Raw genomic sequence first — 23,401 nt, 5'->3', positions numbered from 1 at the left:
GGGAAGTTTGAATTTTATTTTTAAGAATTCAATTCATTTTTCAAGAGAAAAATCAGAACTTTTAATTGTGAATTTATTTGGTGGAAAAATGCACGTACATTTTGTAGGAAGTCAATGGAGAGGCTGAGTGGGGCCTGACGGGATCATTCATATTTTGGAGGAGGGTCATCGGGAATGTTTACCATTAATCATGATTAATTCTAATGGAAAGCTTCCACCTTAAACACTCTTGGAATTTTGCAACCCTACTCACGTAGAGTTTTTCAGCCCGCTTGAAGCAAACATAGACAACCGAACAAAAACAGGAACCTTGGTTCAGACTCTTGAACTCTTGTCCCTTGATAATAATTAAATGTCCGTATAATCTCAGTGAGCTGCACCTCTGTAAATCTGTCCATTGATTCAGATTGATAAACTCCCATGAGTGTGTGCTGACCTAAAAAGTCTTAATTGACGACCGTCCGAATGTAAACGCACACACACACACACACACACACACACACACACGCCTGGAAACATGTTGCCGCTCGGTCGCTCACTAACAGGCAGTAATGGATGATCAGCTGGCCTGACAGCTGCACGGCTGCCGGCAGCTTTCACTTCAGAGCAGCAGGAAGCTCGTCAAGTCGTGTTTAGCGCACCGTGGGGAACCCCTGTTGTTGCAGCAACACACACACACACACACACACACACACTGATCTGTTTTACTTCCTCATGACATGAGCTGAAATTAGTGTTAATCACTGGGAACAACATCACTGACCTGACGAAGCTCCACGGACGTAAAACTCGACTTCAGAGTGATAATCTGAACGTTCTCTGGCCGTTACTGATCCGGAACACACCACATTAGGAACTCTTTACATCTCGTATCTTGGATAATGTTGCAGTCGTTCATCTGTACTGTTTCTGTTTAACACCACTTTAATGCACTAAACGTGTTTGTGACACATTGGTTAAATGATGTTTAAACATCTGTATCATTGAATATATTCACGCTGGTTCATCCTCAGGGGAGCATAAATGTCTGAACCAAGACTCTTGAGAACTCTTAAAGTAAACACTTTAAAAACTTTGACGTGCTAGTGGCGCTAAATGAAAAGTCAGAGGATAACCAATTTCTTTGGGGTTCATCCTGTAGGGAACATGAATGTCTGAACCAAATTTCAGTCCATTCAACATTTGCTGAGATATTTAAGCTGAAACCAAAGTTGTGGATCAACCGATTACCCGACATGGCTGCTAGAACCAAACGTATCTTTATTATAACCGCAGAAATAGCACGGCACAAACACCAGAAGTTTTTATCAGGTCGTTTCAATCAAATTTGACTCTGTTGACGTTCTTTTGCGTCCGCTGTCACTGCGTATTTATTACAAGATGACTTGCCGTCAGACGTCTCACCTCGTAGACTCTTTAGGAAGACATTTTGGACACAGACACTCATCCTTTACACCACTCACTGCCTGCATTCGACTCCCCTCTTTGTCACTCTGAAGCGTCCCTTCTTGGCATTATGTCACCGCCAATTACACCAAATGTGCCGTCACTGGCGGCGAGGGGTCACCCAGGGCCTACCGCTCTTGTCCCGCCGCCACCACCGACCAGCCTTAATGAAAGCTGAGCGGTCGGGGCAGCGGGGAGCAGGCTTCTGTCCATCAGCCGGTCTGTCCATCTCACATCTCACCCCCACTTCCTCCTCCTCCTCTTCTTCTTCAGTGGTGCCTCTGACTCCCCCCTCCCCTCCCCCCTTCGTCCCTTCATGGCTGGACCCTATTAATATCCTCTGTCGGAGTGTTAATGTTGTAGAGGTCCAGTGAAGTGACACGCGTGGCAGCGCGGCTGTAATTGCTAATCAGCGGACAGTTTTATCCCCCGCCGCCGCCACCCCCCCTGCTTCTCTGATCTCCCTCTTTCTCTCCCTCGCTGTCTCTTTGACCTTCGTGCTCTCTCCCTCTCTAACCTAATGAATCCGGCTCAAATGAAGTGTGGGCGGGCGGCGGGCGGGCGCTCGGCCTAAACGGTCAGTCAGCCACGGCTGATGTGCGTAGGAGAGAGGAAGTGAAACGGGGATGTTGAAACACGAGTCAGACGATTAAATAACTGCTGATTTCTCGCCGTTGTCCACTTCCTTTCAGCTCCGATGTTAACGTGTTGTTTTTTGGGGAAGAGACGAACTCTTTATTTAATCCATCTTCTGGCTGGAAGCTCGTTATCTTCGCTCCGAAGCCTCTGAATTAAATTCAGCTCCAGTGTTCACAAAAAGCTGAATCTAAGAATCGAGATGTAGGACACGCCGTCCAGATACTTTTGGCCACTTTCGGTCTAGTAATCTTAATCTTAATGTTGCAGCAATCTGTAATATTTTAGGTTTCACACGGTCATGAAGTTCCTGGAAAAGTTATGAAATCAGAAGAACTGTTGTCCAGGTCTTTGAATGGTTTGGAATTCATCGACTGTTTTGGAAAAGTTTTTAACGTACATTGTGTAGCGTAGCGTTTCAGAGCTGGAGAGAAAATGTTGCACATATTTTCTGCTAACAGGTGCTGAAGGCTCAACTGTGGCTTCGAGTTCATGTAGCTGGCGTTAGCTAGAGCCTCCAGTCACAGTGTGTCCTCTGTCTGACTCCGCACCGCTACAGACCACCTCGCCGGGACGAGAGCAGGCAGCAGCTCCGGCTCCCTGCCAGATCAGCAAACTTGCTGCTGTTACACGAGTTAGACCCGCCACTGGATGCACTGAGTGAGTTCAAGCTGCTGCATCCACTAACCAGAGGGTCTGTTTCCAGAGCTGCTGCCTGCTTTGGCAAAAATGTCCACATGGACTCAAGAATAAACTTACTTAACGTTGGTGGTCAAGGGTCAAAGGTCAAGATAATGAGTACCCGTCCCTCTCATCCTCGTGAACACACAATCTCAAGAAGGCCGTATGGTAGTTTCTTTAAATTTGGCACAAATGTCTTTTTGGAATCAACAATGAACTCATAAGAATGTGGTGGTCAGAGGTCACTGTGACCTTACATTTGTCTCATGCTTGTGAATGGGATATCTTTAGAGCGCCTTGAGGGAATTTTCTCAGATTTGGCACTAACGTTCACTTGGACTTAATGAGGAACTCATTGGATTTTGATGGTCAAAGGTCAATGAATTCACCTTCATGTGGTATTTAAAGAACACCTTGAGGGAATTTTGTTTTTCGAATTTGGCGCAGACATCAACTTTGAATCAACAACGATGATTAGAAATTGGTGGTCAAAGGTCACTCTCACCTTACGTCCGTCTCATTCTTGTGAATGTGATATCTCCAGAGCGCCTTGAGAGAATTTTGTCAAATATGGCACCAACTTCCACTTGGACTCAACGATGAACTGATGGTAGTCAAACGTTAAGGTCACACTGACCTTACATCCGTTTCATTCTCAGGAACGCGATACTGCAAGAACACCTGAGGGGAATTTCTTCAAACTGGCACAAACGTCTACTCGTACTCAAGGATAAACTTGTTAAAATATGGTGGTCAAGGTCTTTGAGACCCTGTCCATCTCATCCTCATGAACACAACGTCTCAAGAAGGCCTTGAGGCAATTTTTTTTTTTCAAATTTGGCACAAACATCATCTTGGAATCAACAGTTAACTCATAAAAAGTTGGTGGTCAAAGGTCAGTGGGGCCTTGCATCTGTCTCAGTCTTGTAAATGTAATATCTTAAGAGTCTTAAGGGAATTTTCTCAAATTTGGCACAAACGTCCACTGGGACTCTATGACTTAACTAATCAGAATGTGGTGGTCGACAGTCCGACGTGTTTTTGGCCATAACTCAAGAATTAATTGACAAAATTGAACACAAATGTCTGACAGGATAAAATAATATCAATATGATGATATTTTGTATCTCAGAGGTCAAGGGTCAGTGTCACTGTGACATCATAATGTTTTTACATGACATCATCAGGAACAGAAGAGTTTGTGTGTGTGTGTGTGTGTGTGTGTGTGTTTAACGTATTGAACGCGTCGTCTCCTGTTTGCAGGGCATGCTGCTGAAGAGGAGCGGTAAATCCCTCAACAAGGAGTGGAAGAAGAAGTACGTGACGCTGTGTGACAACGGACTGCTCACCTACCACCCGAGTCTGCATGTACGACCTGCACACACACACACACACACACACACACACACACAGTCATTACAAACCCTCTCTGATTGCTTATTAGACTCCAGCGCTCTGCCAGCCTGCGCTGACCTCCATCTATCTGCTGCTCTTCATCTCCCTCCTGTATGTGTGTGTGTTTCCAGACACCACTTGGCCATCATACTCACACACACACACACACACACACACACGCACGCACAGTGTTGATGGCTTGTGTATTAATTAGGACTCGTCATCTGTTTGCCCACGTTGGCGTTGATGATGTGAATATCAGCTGTAATGTCTCTGCTAATTGCCCCGGCTCTCTGCCCTGTTGGCACAATATCCTGCCCCGACGCCGCTTTATTATCACACACACACACACACACACACACACACACACACACACACACAGTTTTTGGTACTGAGTTTCTCTCGCTGTCTTCTGCCTCGTATCGATGCTAGGAGCGTCACATTCAACAGATTTTCTCCACTGACTTTAACGTAAAGACTTTTTTTTTTTTAATTAAATAATTTAAATAAAATTTAGTTTACATGTTTTTTTAATCTTAGTTTGTTTTTCCAGTTTCCCATTGAAGATAAAATAAAGTGTCACGAGGGAAACAGTTGTACAGCAGCTGCAGCACAATGTAGGAACTCAATAAACAAATCCAGAATACACACAACGCCAAAAATCTATTGGAAAAAAAAAAAAAAAAAAGAGTTTAATCTGTTAAATTTGTTAATAAATTTCAAGAAAACCCTTTAATTTTAATGATAACCACAATTTTTCTGAGATTTTCAGAGTAAAAGTCCAGTTAAATACTTTGGTACAACCTCCCATTGAACGTCCAGTTGGCAGAACTTTACAGGGACATTTTTTGGGCAATTCGTGTCACGTTCTTGAGCAAAAATGCCAAATGTTTTTCTGTCTTATGTCACAGTTCACCACTAACTGACAGAGACTAACTGACAGAGAGTCAAAGCGTAAGATAAATGAAGGAGTCGAAACTACGGAAGCAAATAAGTGACAGAAATATTTGAATTTAAACACTTGATACTTAATATGTGAATTTATATACGACTAAATTTATAGAATTGAAATATTTTACCTTGAAAACCGTGAATTTATTTGTTCTGAATTCACCTCTTTGAAATTATAAAGTGAAATATGTTAATTTGTGCTTTCTTTTTTTGTTGTTCATAAATTCATCTAAAATAATTCTACTTTTATTATTGCAAAAAAAAAAAAAAGATTCACGTTGCTCAAATTGAATTGGTCCAATTCAGATCTAGAATTCATAAAGAACGTCAGTCCATTTGATTGGTCAAAACATTCAGTATCAGTCGCCTACTGTGGCCTGAGGAGCCTGGATGTCGCTTTTTGAATTAAAAAAAAAAAAAAAAAAATGAATTTTTTTCAACTAGATCTTAATCTGGCCAATCAAATTTGAGCAATCTGTATCAAAAACTTTTTTTCTTTTTTTTTAATTTTAAAAGTTGAATTTTTGGATCCCAATTTGAGCAACCTGAAACAAATTTGTTTACTTATTTATTTATTCTTGAAATTCGCAAAATTAAATTTTTGGATCAAAATTTGACCAAACGAATTTTAACAATCTGAAACAAATTTTTTTGTTTTGTTTTGTTTTGTTTTTAATTCTGAAAGTTGAATTCTTGGATCAAATTTGACTTACTGAATTTAAGAAACCTGATCTTTTTTTTTTTTTTCTTTTTCGTTTTTTCTTTTATTTAATTTCGAGAGTTTAATTTTTGGCTCCAAATTCGTGAATATTTTGTTTTTTGTCCTTTTTTTTCTCCAAATTCTGAAAGTTGAATTTTTGGATAGAATTTTACTTACTGAATTTAAGAAACCTGATCTTTTTTCTTTTTTTTTTTTTCCTTTTATTTTATTTAATTTCGAGAGTTTAAATTTTGGGTCCAAATTTATGAATATAATTTTTTTTTTTTGTGTGTGTCCTTTTTTTCCAAATGCTGAAAGTTGAAGTTTTGAAAATTGCAAATCAAGAAATTTCACGTTTTGATTTTAAAGTATTTATGTCTGGTATTTGTTTCCATGACAAACATGATTTTCATTTAGTTAAATCTGCTGATTTTTATTTTCTATAAATGAATCATATGTTTCGTCCAGAAAATGTCAGAGAAGTGAAAAATGTTTTGTTAAATCATTCACGTTAAAGTCACATGAGACAAAGAAACTGAGACGTTGAAGCAGCAGCAGATGTTTATTGATTTATCGATTATTAAAACAGTTATTTTTCTCGCTGTCAGCTGACGAACTTACCATCTTCAGAAACATTAAATCAGCTGATGAATAACACACAGAGGTTTAAACCTCAGAGGGTTCGGTGTGTTTGAGCAAGGCAGCTCTGCAGCCTGCAGGTCGTCGGTTCGATTCCCCGCGGAGCCGAGAAGCACTTCACCAAACTGCACACGTCCGTCACCGATCAGAGCAGCTGATGCAGGAAATTAGTGTTAAAACTCATCACTTAACACATCAACACATACTCATGTGTAAACACACACACACACACACACACACACACACACATACACAAACCCCCTCCAGCACCAAAAAGCCAGTTTCTTTCTTTCTTTTTTTTTTCTGCATCTGCAGCTCAAGCGTCAATTAGCGTGTTTGCGGAGGCTAATCGAATGAAACTCAATCAGCGCTGCTAATTGCCCGACTATGTGCAAAGAAATCACATTAATGCCGCTAATTAAGTGGATGGCAGTAGATGCCACCTAATTGGCAACAAAAGTCTCGTCCAAACTGAAGAAGACGAAGACGGAGCCAAAAAAAAAAATAAAAGCCAACAACCAGGCGAGAGAGAGAGAGAGAGAGAGACAGAGACAGAGACAGAGAGAGAGAGAGAGAGTGATTAATCAGCCGGATTCTGAGAGGAGGCTGAAATCATCTCAGACAGGAAACAGTTTGTCCGCCTGCAGCTGTGGCTTCAACATCGTATCCAACACCTTCTGCTGTGGCCCCGCCCCCCTGCAGGTGAACACTGTCTGTCATCAGATTAATTATGACACTGAACAAGCTGAACTAAAGGTCCACTGACTCTTTCTTTTTAACCCTGTGTGTGCAGTGTGACTGTTTAGAATATATTTAAAGAGATTAGAAAGAAAATAAAAATAGGAATATTTAAAATATCTAAAAAAATTTATAAAAGGAAAAAATAAATAAATAAATATCTGGTTTAATTACTGTGGTGTTTTGGTGGAGACAAGAAACATAAATATAAAATACAATTAAGAAATATATTCAAAATTTCTTACTTTTTTGAAAATCTGTGTACAATGTCAGTTTAAAAAATAAAATAAAAATAATGAAATAATAAAAATAATCATACGAATAAATGAATTCACAGTGTGTCATTATCTCAAAAAGATTTTAAAATTATTTAAAAAGAGCAATTAAAAAAGTCAAATAAAAAAACAACAAGATAATGTAAAAAATTAAAAAAATACAAAAAAAATAAAAATTCTTAAATTAAATAAAATAAATAGAATAAATTTTAAAAAGCCATTTTAAACGTGACAGAACTAGGCGGGTGAAATAATATGAAAATAACAAATTGTTGATGTTTAATCTCATTCATGGATTAAACTTAATTCCTGTTTTACCACCTGTTTACATCCCTGCATATTTCATACCTTTAATTCCAGTTTATTCAGGCTGCACTTCCTGTCCACCTTGATGTTTTATTTTATGATTAGAGTATAATTAGCTCCGTGTTTTAATGCCTGACATTTAACATTTTGTTGATATTTAAGGTTTTTATTTGTGCACATGATGATTAATAACGTTTGTCTCAACACAAACTAAAATAAATAACCTTTTTAAAAACAGGATTTAACGACTGCAGCACTGTGAGCAGGGTGTTCCTAATAAACTGGACACTGTGTGGACATCATCACACTGAACTCTGCGTGTTTGCATCCACTCTATCGTTTCATCATTTTTACACCTCCGTCACCGTCATCACTTCCTGCTTAATGTTTCCTGTCTGCCCGCCGAGCTTCTTCTTCTTCTCCTCCTTCATCTCCCGCCGTCTCTCCGTCCATCGATCGTCTCTTTTTGGACGCACACGCTCTGTATGGATTCACGTTTCCCTCCACGTCAGCAGAATCCAGCTCTCTGTTCCTGTCCCATTTTTCACACTGACGCTGCCACCGCCGCCGTTTATGCATCCATTTATACACACACACATTTACATACGCACTCATGCATGCACACACACACCACCTGCTGTCGGTGTGTTTGGTCGATACACACATCCGTCCTGGACGCCGCTGCGTGGCGTGGACGATCGGGCCGATGATGAAAGCTCCTCGATGCAAATGGAGACTCAATTACCTCGGTCAATCTGTCGGAGGGGAGTGTGTGTGTGTGTGTGTGTGTGTGTGTGTGTGTGTGTGTGTGTAGGGGTTTACCCAGCGGGCCCCTGGCTCGAGGGCTCTCCGGTGGCTTGTTAAGACGCCGTCGAGAGCACTTGGCTTTGAATTGGCCTTTTGTCAGCCGAGCTGCCAGAGGGAGGCGGGACACACTCACAGAGAGTGTGTGTGTTGTCGGAGTGTGTCCCTGCAAGTCCATCGTTGTGAGGACCAATTAGAGTGTTCGAGCTGCAGAGCGAGGACGTTGTCTTCGGTCCTCGCTCCTCTATAAACGGCTGTCTGAGGACGAGGAGCTGGTTCGGGTTTAAAGTCGTAATTAGGTCCAGGTTAATGTGTCCTCGTGTCCTGACGAGTGGACAGGTGTTTGGAAAACACTCATTGCCAGACATTTAGTTTTATTTACTCTTACAAAAGTTTGGACTTCTGTATTCACAGACAAAACCTGAACCTAAACCAGTACGTGAGGACCAGCAGACATTTCCTCACTTTCTAATAAATCCATACTCTCAAACTGTTGCCCCAATCTCCAAAAATCTCCTTCAACTCTAAGGACATATTTCTAAAAGTCCACACTTTACAATAATTTCTTAACTCTCCAAAGATGTCTTTACTTTCTAAAAATGTCCTCGTTTTCTTAATCAGTCTTCACTTTCTAAAATGTGCTAACTTTCAGAAGATGTCCTCAGTTTCTAAAAACGCCTAAAAATTCTAAAAATTCCACGTTTTAAAAATGTCCTCACTTGCTTCAACTCTAAGGACATCTTTTAAAAGTCCTCACTTTCCAATACTTTCTTCACTCTCCAAAGATGTCCTCACTTTCTAAAAATGTCCTCGTTTTCTTAATCAGTCTTCACTTTCTAAAATGTCCTAACTTTCGGAAGATGTCCTCAGTTTCTAAAAAACACCGTCACTTTCCAAAGGTGTCATACGTTTGGAAAAGATGTCTCCACTTCCTAAAGAAAAGCACACGTTTTAAAAATGCCCTCACTTCCTTGAACTCAGAGGACATATTTTCAAAAGTTCTTGCTCTCCAAAATTTCCTTTCTCTCCAAAGATGTCCACACTTTATTTAAATCCAGTCCAGTCCATACAAAGTCCTTACTTTCTTAATATATTCTTAAACTCTAAGGATTTCTTTCTACAAATGTCCTCACTTTTTAAAAATATCCTCACTTTCTGAAAATGTCCTCAGTTTCTCAGAATTTCCTCACCTTCAAAAACAGTTTTCCAGTCCACATTTTAAAAATGTCCTCACTTCCTTAAACTCTAAGGACATATTTTAAAAGCCCTCACTTTCCAATAATTTCACTTTCTAAAAATGTCCTAACTTTCTTAATCAGTCTTCACTTTCTAAAAATGTCCTAACTTTCTTAATCAGTCTTCACTTTCTAAAAATGTCCTAACTTTCTTAATCAGTCTTCACTTTCTAAAATGTCCTAACTTTCGGAAGATGTCCTTAGTTTCTAAAAACACCGTCACTTTCCAAAGGTGTCTTAAGTTTGGAAAAGATGTCTCCACTTTCTAAAGAAGTCCAGGTTTTAAAAATGTCCTTACCTCCTGAAACTATAAAGACATCGTTCTTAAAGTCATCACGATCAAAAAAAAATCCTCATTTGTCCTCACTTTCTTAAAATGTCCTCACTCTCTCAGAATCACCTTCTAAAATAAAAGTCCACGTTTTAAAAATGTCCTCACTTTCCAAAGATGTCCTCAGTTTCTCAAAATGTCTTCACTTTCTAAAAATGTGCTCACTTTCAGAAATTGTCTCGACTCTCCAAAGGTGCCTTCTCTTTCCAAAAACGTCCACACTTTCCAAAATGCCCTCACTTTCTTAAAAAATCTTCACTTTTCAAAAATGTCTTAACTTTCTAAAGATGTCCAAAATGTCTTAACTTTCTAGAGATGTCCAAAATGTCTTAACTTTCTAAAGATGTCCAAAATGTCTTAACTTTCCAAAACAGTCCTCACTCTAGAAAAATGTCCTCACTTTATGAAAAATGTCCTCACTTTCCATAAATGTCCAAAATGTCCTCTGTGTCCTGTCTTAAATGTCCTGGTGCTCACAAAGATAGCAGTCCAGTGGTGGATTTAATCCGGCCCAGCAGGCGGTGCAAGCTTTGTTTCTCCTCGTCTCCTTCATGTTGAAGAGGAGGCCGACCTCCCACAATGCCCTGCTCCTCTGGGGTCAGTGCTGACACTCCACCCGGCTCAGAGGGGGAGCGGAGGGTGGATTTAACAAGCGCCTCTCGTCCGTCATTAACACCTCTACTTGTGTTTCCACTCACCTCTCTGATCCGGAGGAGAGCTCATCATCGGGGGGCGGTCCAGGCGTCCGGCGGCGTTCAGGTCGTGTTCTGGGCGTGACGACGAACGGGCGGAACCAATCAGAGCCGGTGTGGTCGGCCACTTCAGCGCCGCTTTGAGGGATTAGTGTGGCTTTGTTTCTGTTGTATAATATTGAGATTCAGCTGATTTATTATCCGGAGTTAATCCCCTCCCCCCACTGAGCGACACACTCGTCGTGAGCAACGTTTTATTTATTTATTTATTTTTTTAAAGCTGTGTTCACTTTCTCAAACTGTCCTCGCTTTTTAAAATTGTCTGCCCTTCTTAAGATGTCTTCACTGTCTAAAAACGTCCTCACTTTCTAAATCAGTTTTCAGTTCACTTTCCAGAAATGTCTTGACTTTCTAAAAACGTCTTCACTTTCTAAAAATGTCTTCACTGTCTACAAATGTTCACTTTCTAAAAACGTCCTCACTTCTTAAAAATGTCCTCACTTTCTAAATCAGTTTTCACTTTCTAAGAAGTCCACATTTCAAAAATGTCCTGACTTTCTAAAAACTGTCTTCCCTTTCTAAAAATGTCCTCATTTCTAAAAATGTCCTCACTTTCTAAATCAGTTTGCAGTTCACTTTCCAGAAATGTCTTCACTTTCTAAAAACGTCCTCACTTCTTAAAAATGTCCTCACTTTCTAAATCAGTTTTCACTTTCTAAGAAGTCCACATTTCAAAAATGTCCTGACTTTCTAAAAACTGTCTTCCCTTTCTAAAAATGTCCTCATTTCTAAAAATGTCCTCACTTTCTAAATCAGTTTGCAGTTCACTTTCCAGAAATGTCTTCACTTTCTAAAAACGTCCTCACTTCTTAAAAATGTCTTCACTTTCTAAATCAGTTTTCACTTTCTAAAAAGTCCACGTTTCAAAAATGTCCTGACTTTCTAAAAACTGTCTTCCCTTTCTAAAAATGTCCTCACTTTCCAAACATGTCCTAACTTGTTAAAAATGTCCTCACTTTCCAAACATGTCCTAACTTGTTAAAAATGTCCTCACTTTCTGAATCAGTTTTCACTTTCTAAAAAGTCCACATTTCAAGCATGTCCTCACTTTCTAAAAATGTCTTCCCTTTCTAAACTGTCTTTGACCTTCCCCCTCCTGTCCCTCAGGACTACATGCAGAATGTCCACGGTAAGGAGATCGACCTGCTGAGGACCACAGTCAAGGTGCCGGGGAAGAGGCCGCCCCGCGCCGTGTCCACCTGCGCCGCCGTCCCGAGCCCCAAAACCAACGGTCTGACGAAGGACATGAGCAGCATGCAGCTGGGACAGACTCCAGGTGAGAGAGGTCAGTGTCCCCTGAAGACTCCATCTCATACGTGTCAAACATGAGGCATTAAAAATAAAACCAGGAAGTGCGTCTGTGTATTTGAACATTGAAATGAATGAGAGTTTCTGTGACGTAGGGTTGGACTCCATGTCCCCGCGGCCCGGCGTCACGTCCAGGGGTCGGCGTGGAGGAACAACCATCAGTTGACACCAACATGAGAACATTTATTTTTTAATCAGCACTAATTGCAGCTCTTGATGCCTCATCATAAACACATGCGTGTTTCGTCCTCTGCTGAATATTCAAAGACGAGAAAGGAAAAAAAAAACGCATCCTTGAAACACACAGAACGCTTCTTTGCACCTGAAGGAAGACGTCGTAAAAAACAAAAGGTGCAGGGAAACGAGCGCTCCTCGGCGCCGCACATAAAAGCAGGTCTTATGAGGCGGTTAAATCAAACACACACTGGGATCCAGGAGGCCCGAGCTAATAGCATGAATATTCAGTGAGCCGTACTCCATGTACTAATTATTGTCATGAATATTAATGCAATCAGAGTCCTGGCTCCGCTCAGCCAGCACCAAGAGATGAGCTGTAATGAGAGGAGGAGGAGGGGGGGTGAATCACCCGGCTGTTGGAGCGAGCAGCCTCTTACTAACTCAAGGGTTTGATTTAAGCAGCCAGCTTGTAATGTAAGAAGCTGCCTTTTATGTGCCTCTGTGTGTGTGTGTGTGTGTGTGTTACACGGCCGACTGTGTTTGGACTATGGCTGCAAAATGCTGGGAATATTCGAGGTGGAAACTTTCCGTGGGAATTAGCGGGGACAGTTTTTTCTCAGGCTGCTGATGGAGACGAATCTTTGACAGAAATGTGAAACACAAATTTAACTCAAATTAAATTATTTGAACGACAAATCTTTTATAGAATTCTCCAAAATTCCAAGCTTCACTTTCCTCTGAAAATATCTGGAAATTTAACAGAAATGTTTCCAAATTTAACCAAAAATTTCCCGACTCTTTGTGACCATATTTTTTGGGGAAAAAAAATAAATAAATAAGTTTACTTTTAAAAGGTTTCTATTTTATGTCGAAAAATTTATTGAAAAATCAAAAAAATAAAAGATAATGAAAATAACAGAGCTTAAAGGGATTGTCATCATCGGGGGGCGGTTAGAGTCCTCACATCACTTGCAGAGATCCAAGGGGAGAGGAGGTAGCAACACAACTCCACCTAATGGAGGCTGACGGCGCCCCAGATTCAAACGTCCAAAAACACATAATTGAAACCACAAAATATCTCCATACTGCTCGCTTGTGCGCCAGACCAGCGAAAGCACGTGAACACACACGTGAGCGCGGTGCCCAGAGAGGCAGTCAGAGCTACAGGCTACAATGAGGTTAAAACAGAGTTCAAATGAGGTTTTTCCAAACAACTTTTTATGTCGGGGCTTCAGGACACTTGGATCACTACGGACGAGCAGTATGGAGATATTTTGTGGTTTCAATGATGTGTTTTTGGACGTTTGAATCTGGGGCGCCGTCAGCCTCCATTAGGTGGAGTTGTGTTGCTACCTCCTCTCCCCTTGGATCTCTGCAAGTGATGTGAGGACTCTAAAACTTCACCTGAGCCTCCCTCGGCATATGGGGGAGTAGATAATGGCTGAATTTACATTTTTGGGTGCCCCACAATGTTTTTTTAAAAGGCGCAAATTTTATCCTGAAATTGTGAAAATGTTTCTTTGTTTGTTTTTTTTGTTTTTTGAGATGAACTTAAAGAAAATGTACGGACGCTTTGCAAAACTAGGTTAGATACATGCGGCGCAAAAAATGAATAAATAAACACTTTCACCAATAAAAATTAGGATTTTATACTTGAAATGAATTGAAATTTACTTTTGTCCCCCAAAAAATTCCCAAACTTATCCTCTCTCTCTCTCTTTACTGATCCTCTGTAAAAGAAAAAAGTAAAATTCTCAGTTGGCTGCTTTTACTGTTTGTTCCATTTCCTGTTTTGTGTCTTAACTTCCTGTTTTTTTTTTTGTTAGGTGTCGTAAATAAACGTCCTGACACCACCTCCACTGTCAGACATGTCAGATATAAACGATCAGCAGTTACATGACGTCACGACAAGACTGAAAAGTCAGACGTCTAACTGCTAACTAGCGTAGCACACCATAGTCTACCACGCAGCTGTCAGGAGAAGGTGCATTGTGGGTAATGCCATCGTAAAAACTGAGCATCATGAGTCAAAGTGTGATGATGAATCAGTATCTGACTGAATGGACCTTTAAACAGACAGAGACGTATTTTAGAGTTGGACGTCCCTCGTCCTCTCAGACCGAAGACTTAAACCTGACATCCTCCCTCAGGTTCGGTGACCAGCAGCTCGTCGGTGTCTCAGATGGCGAGCGGCGTCAGCTTGGTGTCCTTCAACAGTCGCGGCCTGGAGGGGATGCACCAGCGCTCGTACTCCGTCTCCAGCGCCGACCAGTGGACCGACGCCACCGTCATCGCCAACTCCGGAGTCAGCACAGGTAAACACAAACTTTGTTTAAACATGTCAGACGTCGGACAGTTTGTCTTGTCTTTATTTAAAAGCCTCACACACATCGGGTCCACACACGCAGCTCCACTGCAGGCAGCCTGCTGGGGCTCAGAGGGCCCCGGTGCGCAGCTCCACGGGGGAGCCTATCATTTGTCTCCTATTGATCCAGCTGCCAGAACGCTAATGCTGCTTTAACTGTTCGTCAGGCTAATGGCCGCCCAGAGTGTGTGTGAGTCCTTAACTGCTGTGTTACCTTATAAACACACACACAGGGCGAGACGCTGAGACTGACAGCTGTCAGGCCATGTGTGTGTGTCTGTGTGTGTGTCTGTGTGTGTGTTGCCGTGACGATAAGCTTGACTGACAGCTCTGCAGTCAGTGTTTTGCCCCCCGGCCCTCCGCAAATAACGTTTAAAGCTGTGAAATGCTTTCAGTGGACTCCCAGGGGCCACACACACACACACACACACACACACACACACACACACACACATGTAGAGGTCTACATCTAATGGAAGAAGGAGCCCAGATTGTATCTGGAGGTGGATTCTGGCAATGTCTCGATGACACGGCATGATCAATATTCTGTTTACGCTTTTTAAACTGCAGCAGGGAAATTTGGGGAGTTTCAGCTCGTTGCCGGGGTTCATAATGACGTCAGGAAGTTCATCTTTTTGAGTTTTGTTATCCTGAAAATTTAGCCAAACTTTAAGACAGCAAATCTAACAAGTTTATCCGAAGACAGCAAGGCAAAAAGTACGAAGAGCCAAACTCTGTGGGGGGAGTGTTTCCTCTTCCGTCAATGAAACTGAGAGCTGACTCTGCCTCCTCTGACGTATCATTTCTATCAGTATTATTATACTCACATAATCAATATTTGAGAATGATTTTGATTTCCGACTGAATTTTGCCGGTGCTGCCAAGAATTGATTCATGTTAAATACACTGATGCCAAATGTAAGGACCTGGCTGAGAACAGCAGGTTCAGGGGGCGAAGCTGTCGCTGCAGCACCGATAGTTTCCGTCTATATGTTTCATTTCTTTTCTGTTTTATTTTAGACATTGCGCATACATGATCGCACCCCTACTCATCATGTTGTGACTCTTGAAGCTGGAACCCCCGCAGCAGTGGCTAACATCTCATACCAATGGCAAAACAGCTCAACTGTCGTTAAACTGCTCATAACCGTTGGGTCACGTTAGCTTTGTGATGCTAACAGATAGCCCTGTCACTGTGTGTGTGACTCTGAGAGGGGTTGAGTGAATCCATGCGTTGCACGCAGCTCTATGATCAAACCAGATTTTACCTGTTTAAGAAAGACAAATGTGGTAAAGTTGTGGTGATGAGACGAAATCGGAAGGAATTCCGAATCTGAACTGGTGGGGGATTGGCTGAATTGTTGCAATCTCAACATCCTGGAGGGCAAAGCAACAACAGGAACGCACCAATTTAGGAGATTACGTCACTGCCAGATTAACAGTAACCAGAGTTTTGAAAAATCTGCGCTTTAGAAGTGAAGAAGTCTTAGTGACCTAAAACTCTGATGTGTTCGGACAAGAGGCCGAAATGTAGAGGTAAATATCTGTTTACAAAACTGTCCGTTCACAGAGATTTATTGTGACCATTACTGGTAAAGACCCATCAGGTTTATCTGGGACCCTTTGGAGGGGCCCGACATAATAATTTGAATCTTTTGGTGATGGTGTTTTGTACTATTACTTGTAATCGAGTATTTTCCTGGTCGCACTGAAGTAAAGGATGTGAGGTGCGGTCAGTGTCCAAACTGTTGATCGGCTTCAGATCTGAGAGGAAACAGCAGAGACAACAATCAGCACAGAGGGATGGAGGGAGAGTGGATCAGGAGGAGGAGGAGGAGGAGGTCTTGAGGTGGAGGTGGAGGTGGAGGTGGGGGGGGGGTTGACGTGGATGGAGCGCGGCTTGCAGATGGGAGGGCCGTTAATCCACGGCGGTTAATTGCACTCTCGGGGATGGCATCTTGTCAGCAGAGATAAGTTGTCACATTTTCCACTTGAGCTGAGACTAAACGATTGTAAAATAAGTTATGGCCGTCCTTGGGGCTGTCTGCCGCTCGCCGGCCGACCAGCCGCTTGTGTATATACGTGTGTGTGTTTTGTGTTTCCATCTCCACACACACACACACTGACACACAGCACTCATGTCAGCGTCGCCGCCGCGCTGTGATATTGATGGAAGCTGAATGTTATTTTATTCTGCCGCTAGTCACGGCTGTCAGCGGGCGCCATGAAGAGTGGAGGCCAGACTGAGAGACTCCACTTCCTGCTCTGATAGGCTCGCTCTCGCCCACAGCGCCGAGCCCTCCGGACCTGCGCGTCCACCCGAACGGGATATCGATCAGGTTCATCAGCTCTGACCCTGGTTCTGGTCCTGGTTCTGATTGTTGGCGTCGTATTTTATATTTCCACCAAATGTTCCTTTAACAATAGACCTTGTCTCTGATTGGATGATTGACACATGATCAATACTTGTTTATAGGAAATAAATAAATAATCAATCAATACCTTCAAAATAAGATATGAAGTTGAACATAAGTCACCCAAACAGGAAGTGCGTGCTGAGGCTTCCTTATAAGTAAATCGTTTTATTATCAGTTCAGAAAACTCAGCACATCCTGTCTCTGTTCCAAAGTAAAAGCTGTTCACTGGTCAGCCAATGCAGGGCTTTTATTGTGAAGAACATTTTGCTTCCTGTAGCTTTAAAGATCAGCGACTGCAGTGTCAGTGTGTAAAATTCAAATACATACTGCCAATATTATCCTTGTATATGAAGACAACAGAGTGGAAGCGCTGCTGGGTCCTTCTGTTGGTCACAATACAGGTGCTCTTTGGATACTTCAGGTATTTTGCACTTATTCCTCAGGTGAAGGGCTCATTGCATGGGTCAAACAGTCTCAGTAAAAAATCAAAAAATGCAAGGCTCCTTCAAAAACACACCAAGGCACACTGTAAAGTCTGTAAAGTTAAAATGCCTTTATTTTACATGGCAAAATGAATCAAAAAGAGTTAAAAAATGACCAACGCGTATCGACCAACATAGGTCTTCATCAGGGTCAGACAGGAGTAACTTGCACCAAGTTACTCCTGTCTGACCCTGATGAGCCCTTCACCTGAGGAATAATTATCCTTGTATACTTTCAAATATCCATTTCCATATGTACCACCAAATTCCTATATCCTTACTACATACACATTTCTTACCTTGACACATTTACACATACAAAAAACTGTATCCTTGTATAGTTTCAAATAATCATTTTCAAAAATACTTAAATATATATCTTAATATGTAAATATTCACAAATACATAGAAATATCTGTATCCTTGTATACTTTTAAATATCCATTTTCTTCTACACTTCCAAAGTTCTATAAACTTAACATACTTTCAGATACCTCCAAATTTCCATATCATTTTATGCTTGCAAATATTTTATTGTCTTATTATATATTCGCAAATATCTGTTCCTTGTGTACTTTTAAATATTAATATAATGTGAAATAGCTAAGCGTATAGCTAAAAGTGGATATATATTGTCTTACATACTCCATGAAGGACCAGTACAAGAAATTCAAAGGATCTTTGTCTTTTTGTGTTGAATTCTCAGATACAGGCCTGGGAGACTCAGTCTGTTCCAGTCCCAGTATCTCCAGTACCACCAGTCCCAAGATGGAGCCGCCACCATCGCCACACGCCAACCGCAAGAAGCACCGCAGGAAGAAGAGCACCAGCAACTTCAAAGCCGACGGCCTCTCTGGTACTGCGGAAGGTAACGCCATCTCCCCTCCCCTCGCCTCACACTTTCCCCGCCCAGGTCCGACAGCTAGATCCTTCCCCAGAAACAAGTCTGTCAAACACAGACGTAACAGAAAATGTCTTCGGATACTTCAAAATACTTTATAGACTTCCGGATCCATATACTTCCATATATCGATAGACTTCCATACTTCCAAATAACTCCAGATGTCTTTCTCCTGGTATACTTTAAAATACTTCTTAATGTGTACTTACTTGTAGACTTCCAACTATCGATCTTCTAATACACTTCCAATACTATTTTATCTTCTTGCTTCCACATATCTGCCTACTTATATAAAATGTCCGTCTACTTGTGCACTTTTTATCTATTTTCCAGAGACTTCCAAATATCTATTTATTGCGTCAGTGCAAATATCTATCTACTTGCATACTTCCAAAAACACTTCCTAGTATCTACCAGCAAACCTCTAAACATGTATCTGCTAGCGTACTATTAAATACGTCCAAATTTATATCTACCCATGAACTTCCAGATACTTTCAAGTACCACGACATATTAATACACCATAAATTGTTTTTATGTTCTCGTTTTTTTTCCAGCACAAAACAATAGTATATATTCTGTAGTGTTGACTGTAGAGCAGAAATCTATATTCTATGGAATCTATTGAATCTATAGAAATGCATATTTGGAAGTGTGGGACAGTAAATTCTTTACACAACACGGTGCAGCTGATCTGGGACCAGGGTTGGGAAACGCAGTCATGTGATCGTCTGAGACTCCCGACCTCTGGCTGTGAGGGACGGATCTTTTCATCCTCTCATTCTTTCAGCCCTTCATCTCTTCATCCTGTCGTCTTCTTCTTCTGTCTCTGCTGTGGCTGTGAACCAGTTTGTAACATAACCTTCGCCGTTTGGCCGACGCTGTGGTCTGTATGGAAGGCCATGTCCACCAGTAAACCCAGTATGAACTACACTGCACTGTAAGACCTTTACAGGGGTTAGACAGGAAGTCCACACTTCTCAAAGGAAGTAGAAAGATGGAGGTGGACGTTTGCTGAGCAGAGCTGAGGTTTTGTTTTGCGTCCACACCGGTGATAGCCGTGGCCGAAGGCATAATGCTTTCAGGTTGTCCGTCTGTATATATGTCATGAACGCCTTGAGGTAATATCTTCAAATTTGGCACAAACGTCCACTTGGAATCAATGATGAACTGATTAGAATTTGGTGGAAGAAGGTTTAAGGTCAAAGTCACTGTGACCTCGTCTGTCTCATTCTGTGAATGCAGTATCTCAACAACGCCTTGAGGGAATTTCCTCAAATTTAGCACAAACATTCACTTGGACTTGATGATGATCTGATTCGTTTTCTGTGGTCATAGGTCAATAGTCAAAGGTCACTGTGACCTTGCATCCATCTCATTCTCGGGAACGCAATATCTCAGGAACACCCTAAAGGAACTTCTGTAAATTTGACACAAACGTCCATTTGGACTGAAAAATAAACTGATAGGAATTTGGTGGTCAGAGGTCACTGTGACCTCACAAAACATGTGTTTTGGCCAAGAATTCATTCACTAATTCTGACCAAACTTGACACAAATGTCTAACAGTATAAAATAATGAAGGTCAAAAGGTCAAAGGTCAGCTTGACTGTGACATCATCATGTTTTAACGTCATATCTCAGGAACAGAAGGGGAGACATTTGGTCAGATACTGAATTGGTGACTCTAATCTTGAAACTGTGCTGATTGTATAGATCTTCTGTGTGTGAAGCATCCATGTTTTCACTGACATGGATGGAGACTGTCAGAGACACTGGACTGGTGGGCGGAGTCATACAACCACAGGGTGGACTGGTGGGCGGAGTCATACAACCACAGGATTGACTGGTGGGCGGAGTCATACAACCACAGGGTGGACTGGTGGGCGGAGTCATACAACCACAGGGTGGACTGGTGGGCGGAGTCATACAACCACAGGTTTTTTGGTTTCTTGTTTTTTTGGCTTGGCACTCTGGTCTGCATCAGTCTGTGTTACTGATATAGTTTATTTACACATTGCCGAGCAGGAAGAGCTCAGGAGAAAGAGTGGAGGTAATGTTTAGCGTTAGCATGGCGAGCTAACGTTCAGCATTGGAGGAAATAAAACCCGTAACCTTTGGGTTCCAGTCAGAACTCTACTGGTGTAGAAGATACACAGTAGATTTACTGCTCCTCATCTCCTTCATATAAACACAGATTTCTACTTAGTGTCATTATGACACACACACTCACTGGTGAACACACACACACCGTAACACACACTCCCCCTCACACACACGCTATGGCTGGTTGAACAGATGCGACGGCAGCAGCAGATGTGTAATGTTCGTCTCTCCATCACGGACGCATCAAGCAGCTGACAAGGCAAGTGGCTGTCTGAGTGACGGATAGACGCTTCGTCTGCGCTCATCTCCTCGTCTCCTTTCCTTCCCTTTCCTGTCTCCTTGTTGTTTCCCCGTCCTCCTTTTTCTTTCCTTCTCTTCTCCTTTTCATCCTAATTTTTTTGTCATTCCCCTTCTTGTTTCCTTTTTCCTTTACTTTCGTTTTTTGTCCATCTCCTCTCTAGTCATTCCCTTCATTTTCCTTCCTCTTCATTTGCTTTTCTTCTCCTCTTCGTCTCCTTTCCTTGTTTGATTTTGATTTCCATCCTCTTCTTTTCTTCTTCTCGTCTCCCCTCCCGTCCCTGTATCTTCCTCTCATTTTTCCCTCCATCCTCTCGTCTCCTCCTCCTCCTCCTCTCCACTGATAACGGATCCTTTAACCCTCCGACTCCATCAGGACTCTATTTTATTATCAAACACTCTTCCTGAGCTCCGCCGGTTGTCAGACGCTCCCCGGGCCTGCGACTCGCCCCCTTATTAGTCAGCCGGAGAGGCTTAAGTGAAATATTATAAATAATCCACCGTATTGAAATCTTTTATCAGCTGTGTCACTTTCATTATTCAATAAGCGATTAGTAACAGTCTTCCCAATTTAGCCATTAAGCACTGAGCGCGCTCGGCGCGGCGGCCCGGCCCGCCGCCTGTCACGCCGGGCGGGCAGGTGAAGTATCTTCGTGTCAGAGCGAGGCACGGCGTAATTCATGAGGGGGAACCGCCCTCTGTGGCCGAGCTCCCCCAGGTAGGACCACACCGACACACACACACACACACACACACACACACACACACACACACACACACACACTCAGCTGAAATCAGTTCAGTCTGCTTCAACGGCAGCAGAGTCGTCTTCGCTATATTCCTCCTCGTCTTCATCGCAATCTTTGAGTCCTGACTGCTGAAATGTCACATCTTGTGTCTCAGAACATAATTCTGTAGGACCCACTGAGTTTCCTTCATACAAGAAACCAGGATTGTGGTACTCGAGGCTGGACCTGGTCCTGGTCTCGAGTCTAGGTCTCAGGACGCTTCGTTGGTGTTTTTAACTCAACTTGTTTCCACTCATCCATGGAGGTGTTTTGACTTGGACTTGGACTGGACTAGGCGTTCTGACTCTGACCTGTCCAGGTCTTGTGGGTGTTTTGACTCAGACTTATCTGGATCTTGAAGGTGTTTCAAGTCGGACTTATCCAGGTCTTGTAGGTGTTTTAACTTGGACTTTTCCAGGTATTGACAGTGTTTTGACTCTGACATATCCAGGTCTCGAGGGTGTTTTGACTCGGACTTATCCAGGTCTTGAGTGAGTTTTGACTCAGACATATCCAGGTCTTGAGGGTGTTTTGACTTGGACTTATCCAGGTCTTGAGGGTGTTTTGACTTGGACATATCCAGGTCTTGAGGGTGTGTTGACTTGGACTTATCCAGGTCTCGAGGGAGTTTTGACCCGGACATATCCAGGTCTCAAGGGAGTTTTGACTTGAACATATCCAGGTCTTGGGGGAGTTTTGACTTGGACTTATCCAGGTCTTGAGGGAGTTTTGACTCCGACATATCCAGGTCTTGAGGGTGTTTTGACTTGGACTTATCCAGGTCTTGAGGGAGTTTTGACTCCGACATATCCAGGTCTTGAGGGTGTTTTGACTTGGACTTATCCAGGTCTTGAGGGTGTTTTGACTTGGACTTATCCAGGTCTTGAGGGAGTTTTGACTCAGACATATCCAGGTCTTGAGGGTGTGTTGACTTGGACTTATCCAGGTCTTGAGGGTGTTTTGACTTGGACATATCCAGGTCTTGAAGGTTTTTTGATTCGGACTTATCCAGGTCTCGAGGGAGTTTTGACTCGGACATATCCAGGTCTCGAGGGAGTTTTGACTTGAACATATCCAGGTCTTGGGGGAGTTTTGACTTGGACTTATCCAGGTCTCGAGGGAGTTTTGACTCCGACATATCCAGGTCTCGAGGGAGTTTTGACTCGAACATATCCAGGTCTTGAGGGTGTTTTGACTTGGACATATCCAGGTCTTGAGGGAGTTTTGACTCGGACTTGTATCTGTCTTGTTGATTCCTAATTTTTTCAGCATAATCAGCATTTTAATGATTTTATTAACTTGAGTAAATCTGGTCTTCTGCTGCTGTAGCCCATCTGCTTCAAGGTTGGACAAGGTGTTGTTGCTTCAGAGATGCTCTTCTGCACACCTTGGTTGGAACCAGTGCTTATTTGACTTCCTGTTGCCTTTCTATCATCTTGAACCAGTCTGGCCATTCTCCTCTGACCTCTGGCATCAACAAGGCATTTTGGCTCACTGGATATTTGCTCTTTTTGGGACCATCCTCTGTAAACCCTAGAGATGGTTGTGCTGAAAATCCCAGTAAATACTCAGACCAGCCCGTCTGGCACCAACAACCATGCCACGTTCAAAGTCACTTCAATCACCTTTCTTTATCATTCTGATGCTCCGTTTGAACTTCAGCAGCTCGTC

General features: G+C 42.2%; 1 protein-coding gene across 8 annotated transcripts in view; it reads left to right on the top strand.

The window, feature by feature from the left end:
• The window catches only part of agap1 (ArfGAP with GTPase domain, ankyrin repeat and PH domain 1), a 228,738-nt gene that overhangs the window by 130,968 nt on the left and 74,369 nt on the right, over positions 1 to 23,401 (top strand). For 4 of the 8 annotated variants that reach the window (XM_078165886.1, XM_078165885.1, XM_078165883.1 and 1 more), the window contains 4 exons: positions 4,027 to 4,131; positions 11,997 to 12,174; positions 14,525 to 14,689; positions 18,345 to 18,506. In XM_078165886.1, the coding sequence (XP_078022012.1) occupies positions 4,027 to 4,131; positions 11,997 to 12,174; positions 14,525 to 14,689; positions 18,345 to 18,506 (610 nt within the window). The remainder of the gene's footprint in view (positions 1 to 4,026; positions 4,132 to 11,996; positions 12,175 to 14,524; positions 14,690 to 18,344; positions 18,507 to 23,401) is intronic. The other 4 variants (XM_078165887.1, XM_078165884.1, XM_078165881.1 and 1 more) reach the window with 2 other exon arrangements.

The sequence above is a fragment of the Epinephelus lanceolatus genome, chromosome 24, assembly GCF_041903045.1.
Source record: "Epinephelus lanceolatus isolate andai-2023 chromosome 24, ASM4190304v1, whole genome shotgun sequence".
In the NCBI taxonomy this organism is placed as follows: domain Eukaryota; kingdom Metazoa; phylum Chordata; class Actinopteri; order Perciformes; family Serranidae; genus Epinephelus; species Epinephelus lanceolatus.
This window is presented reverse-complemented; position numbering and strand designations above follow the sequence as displayed.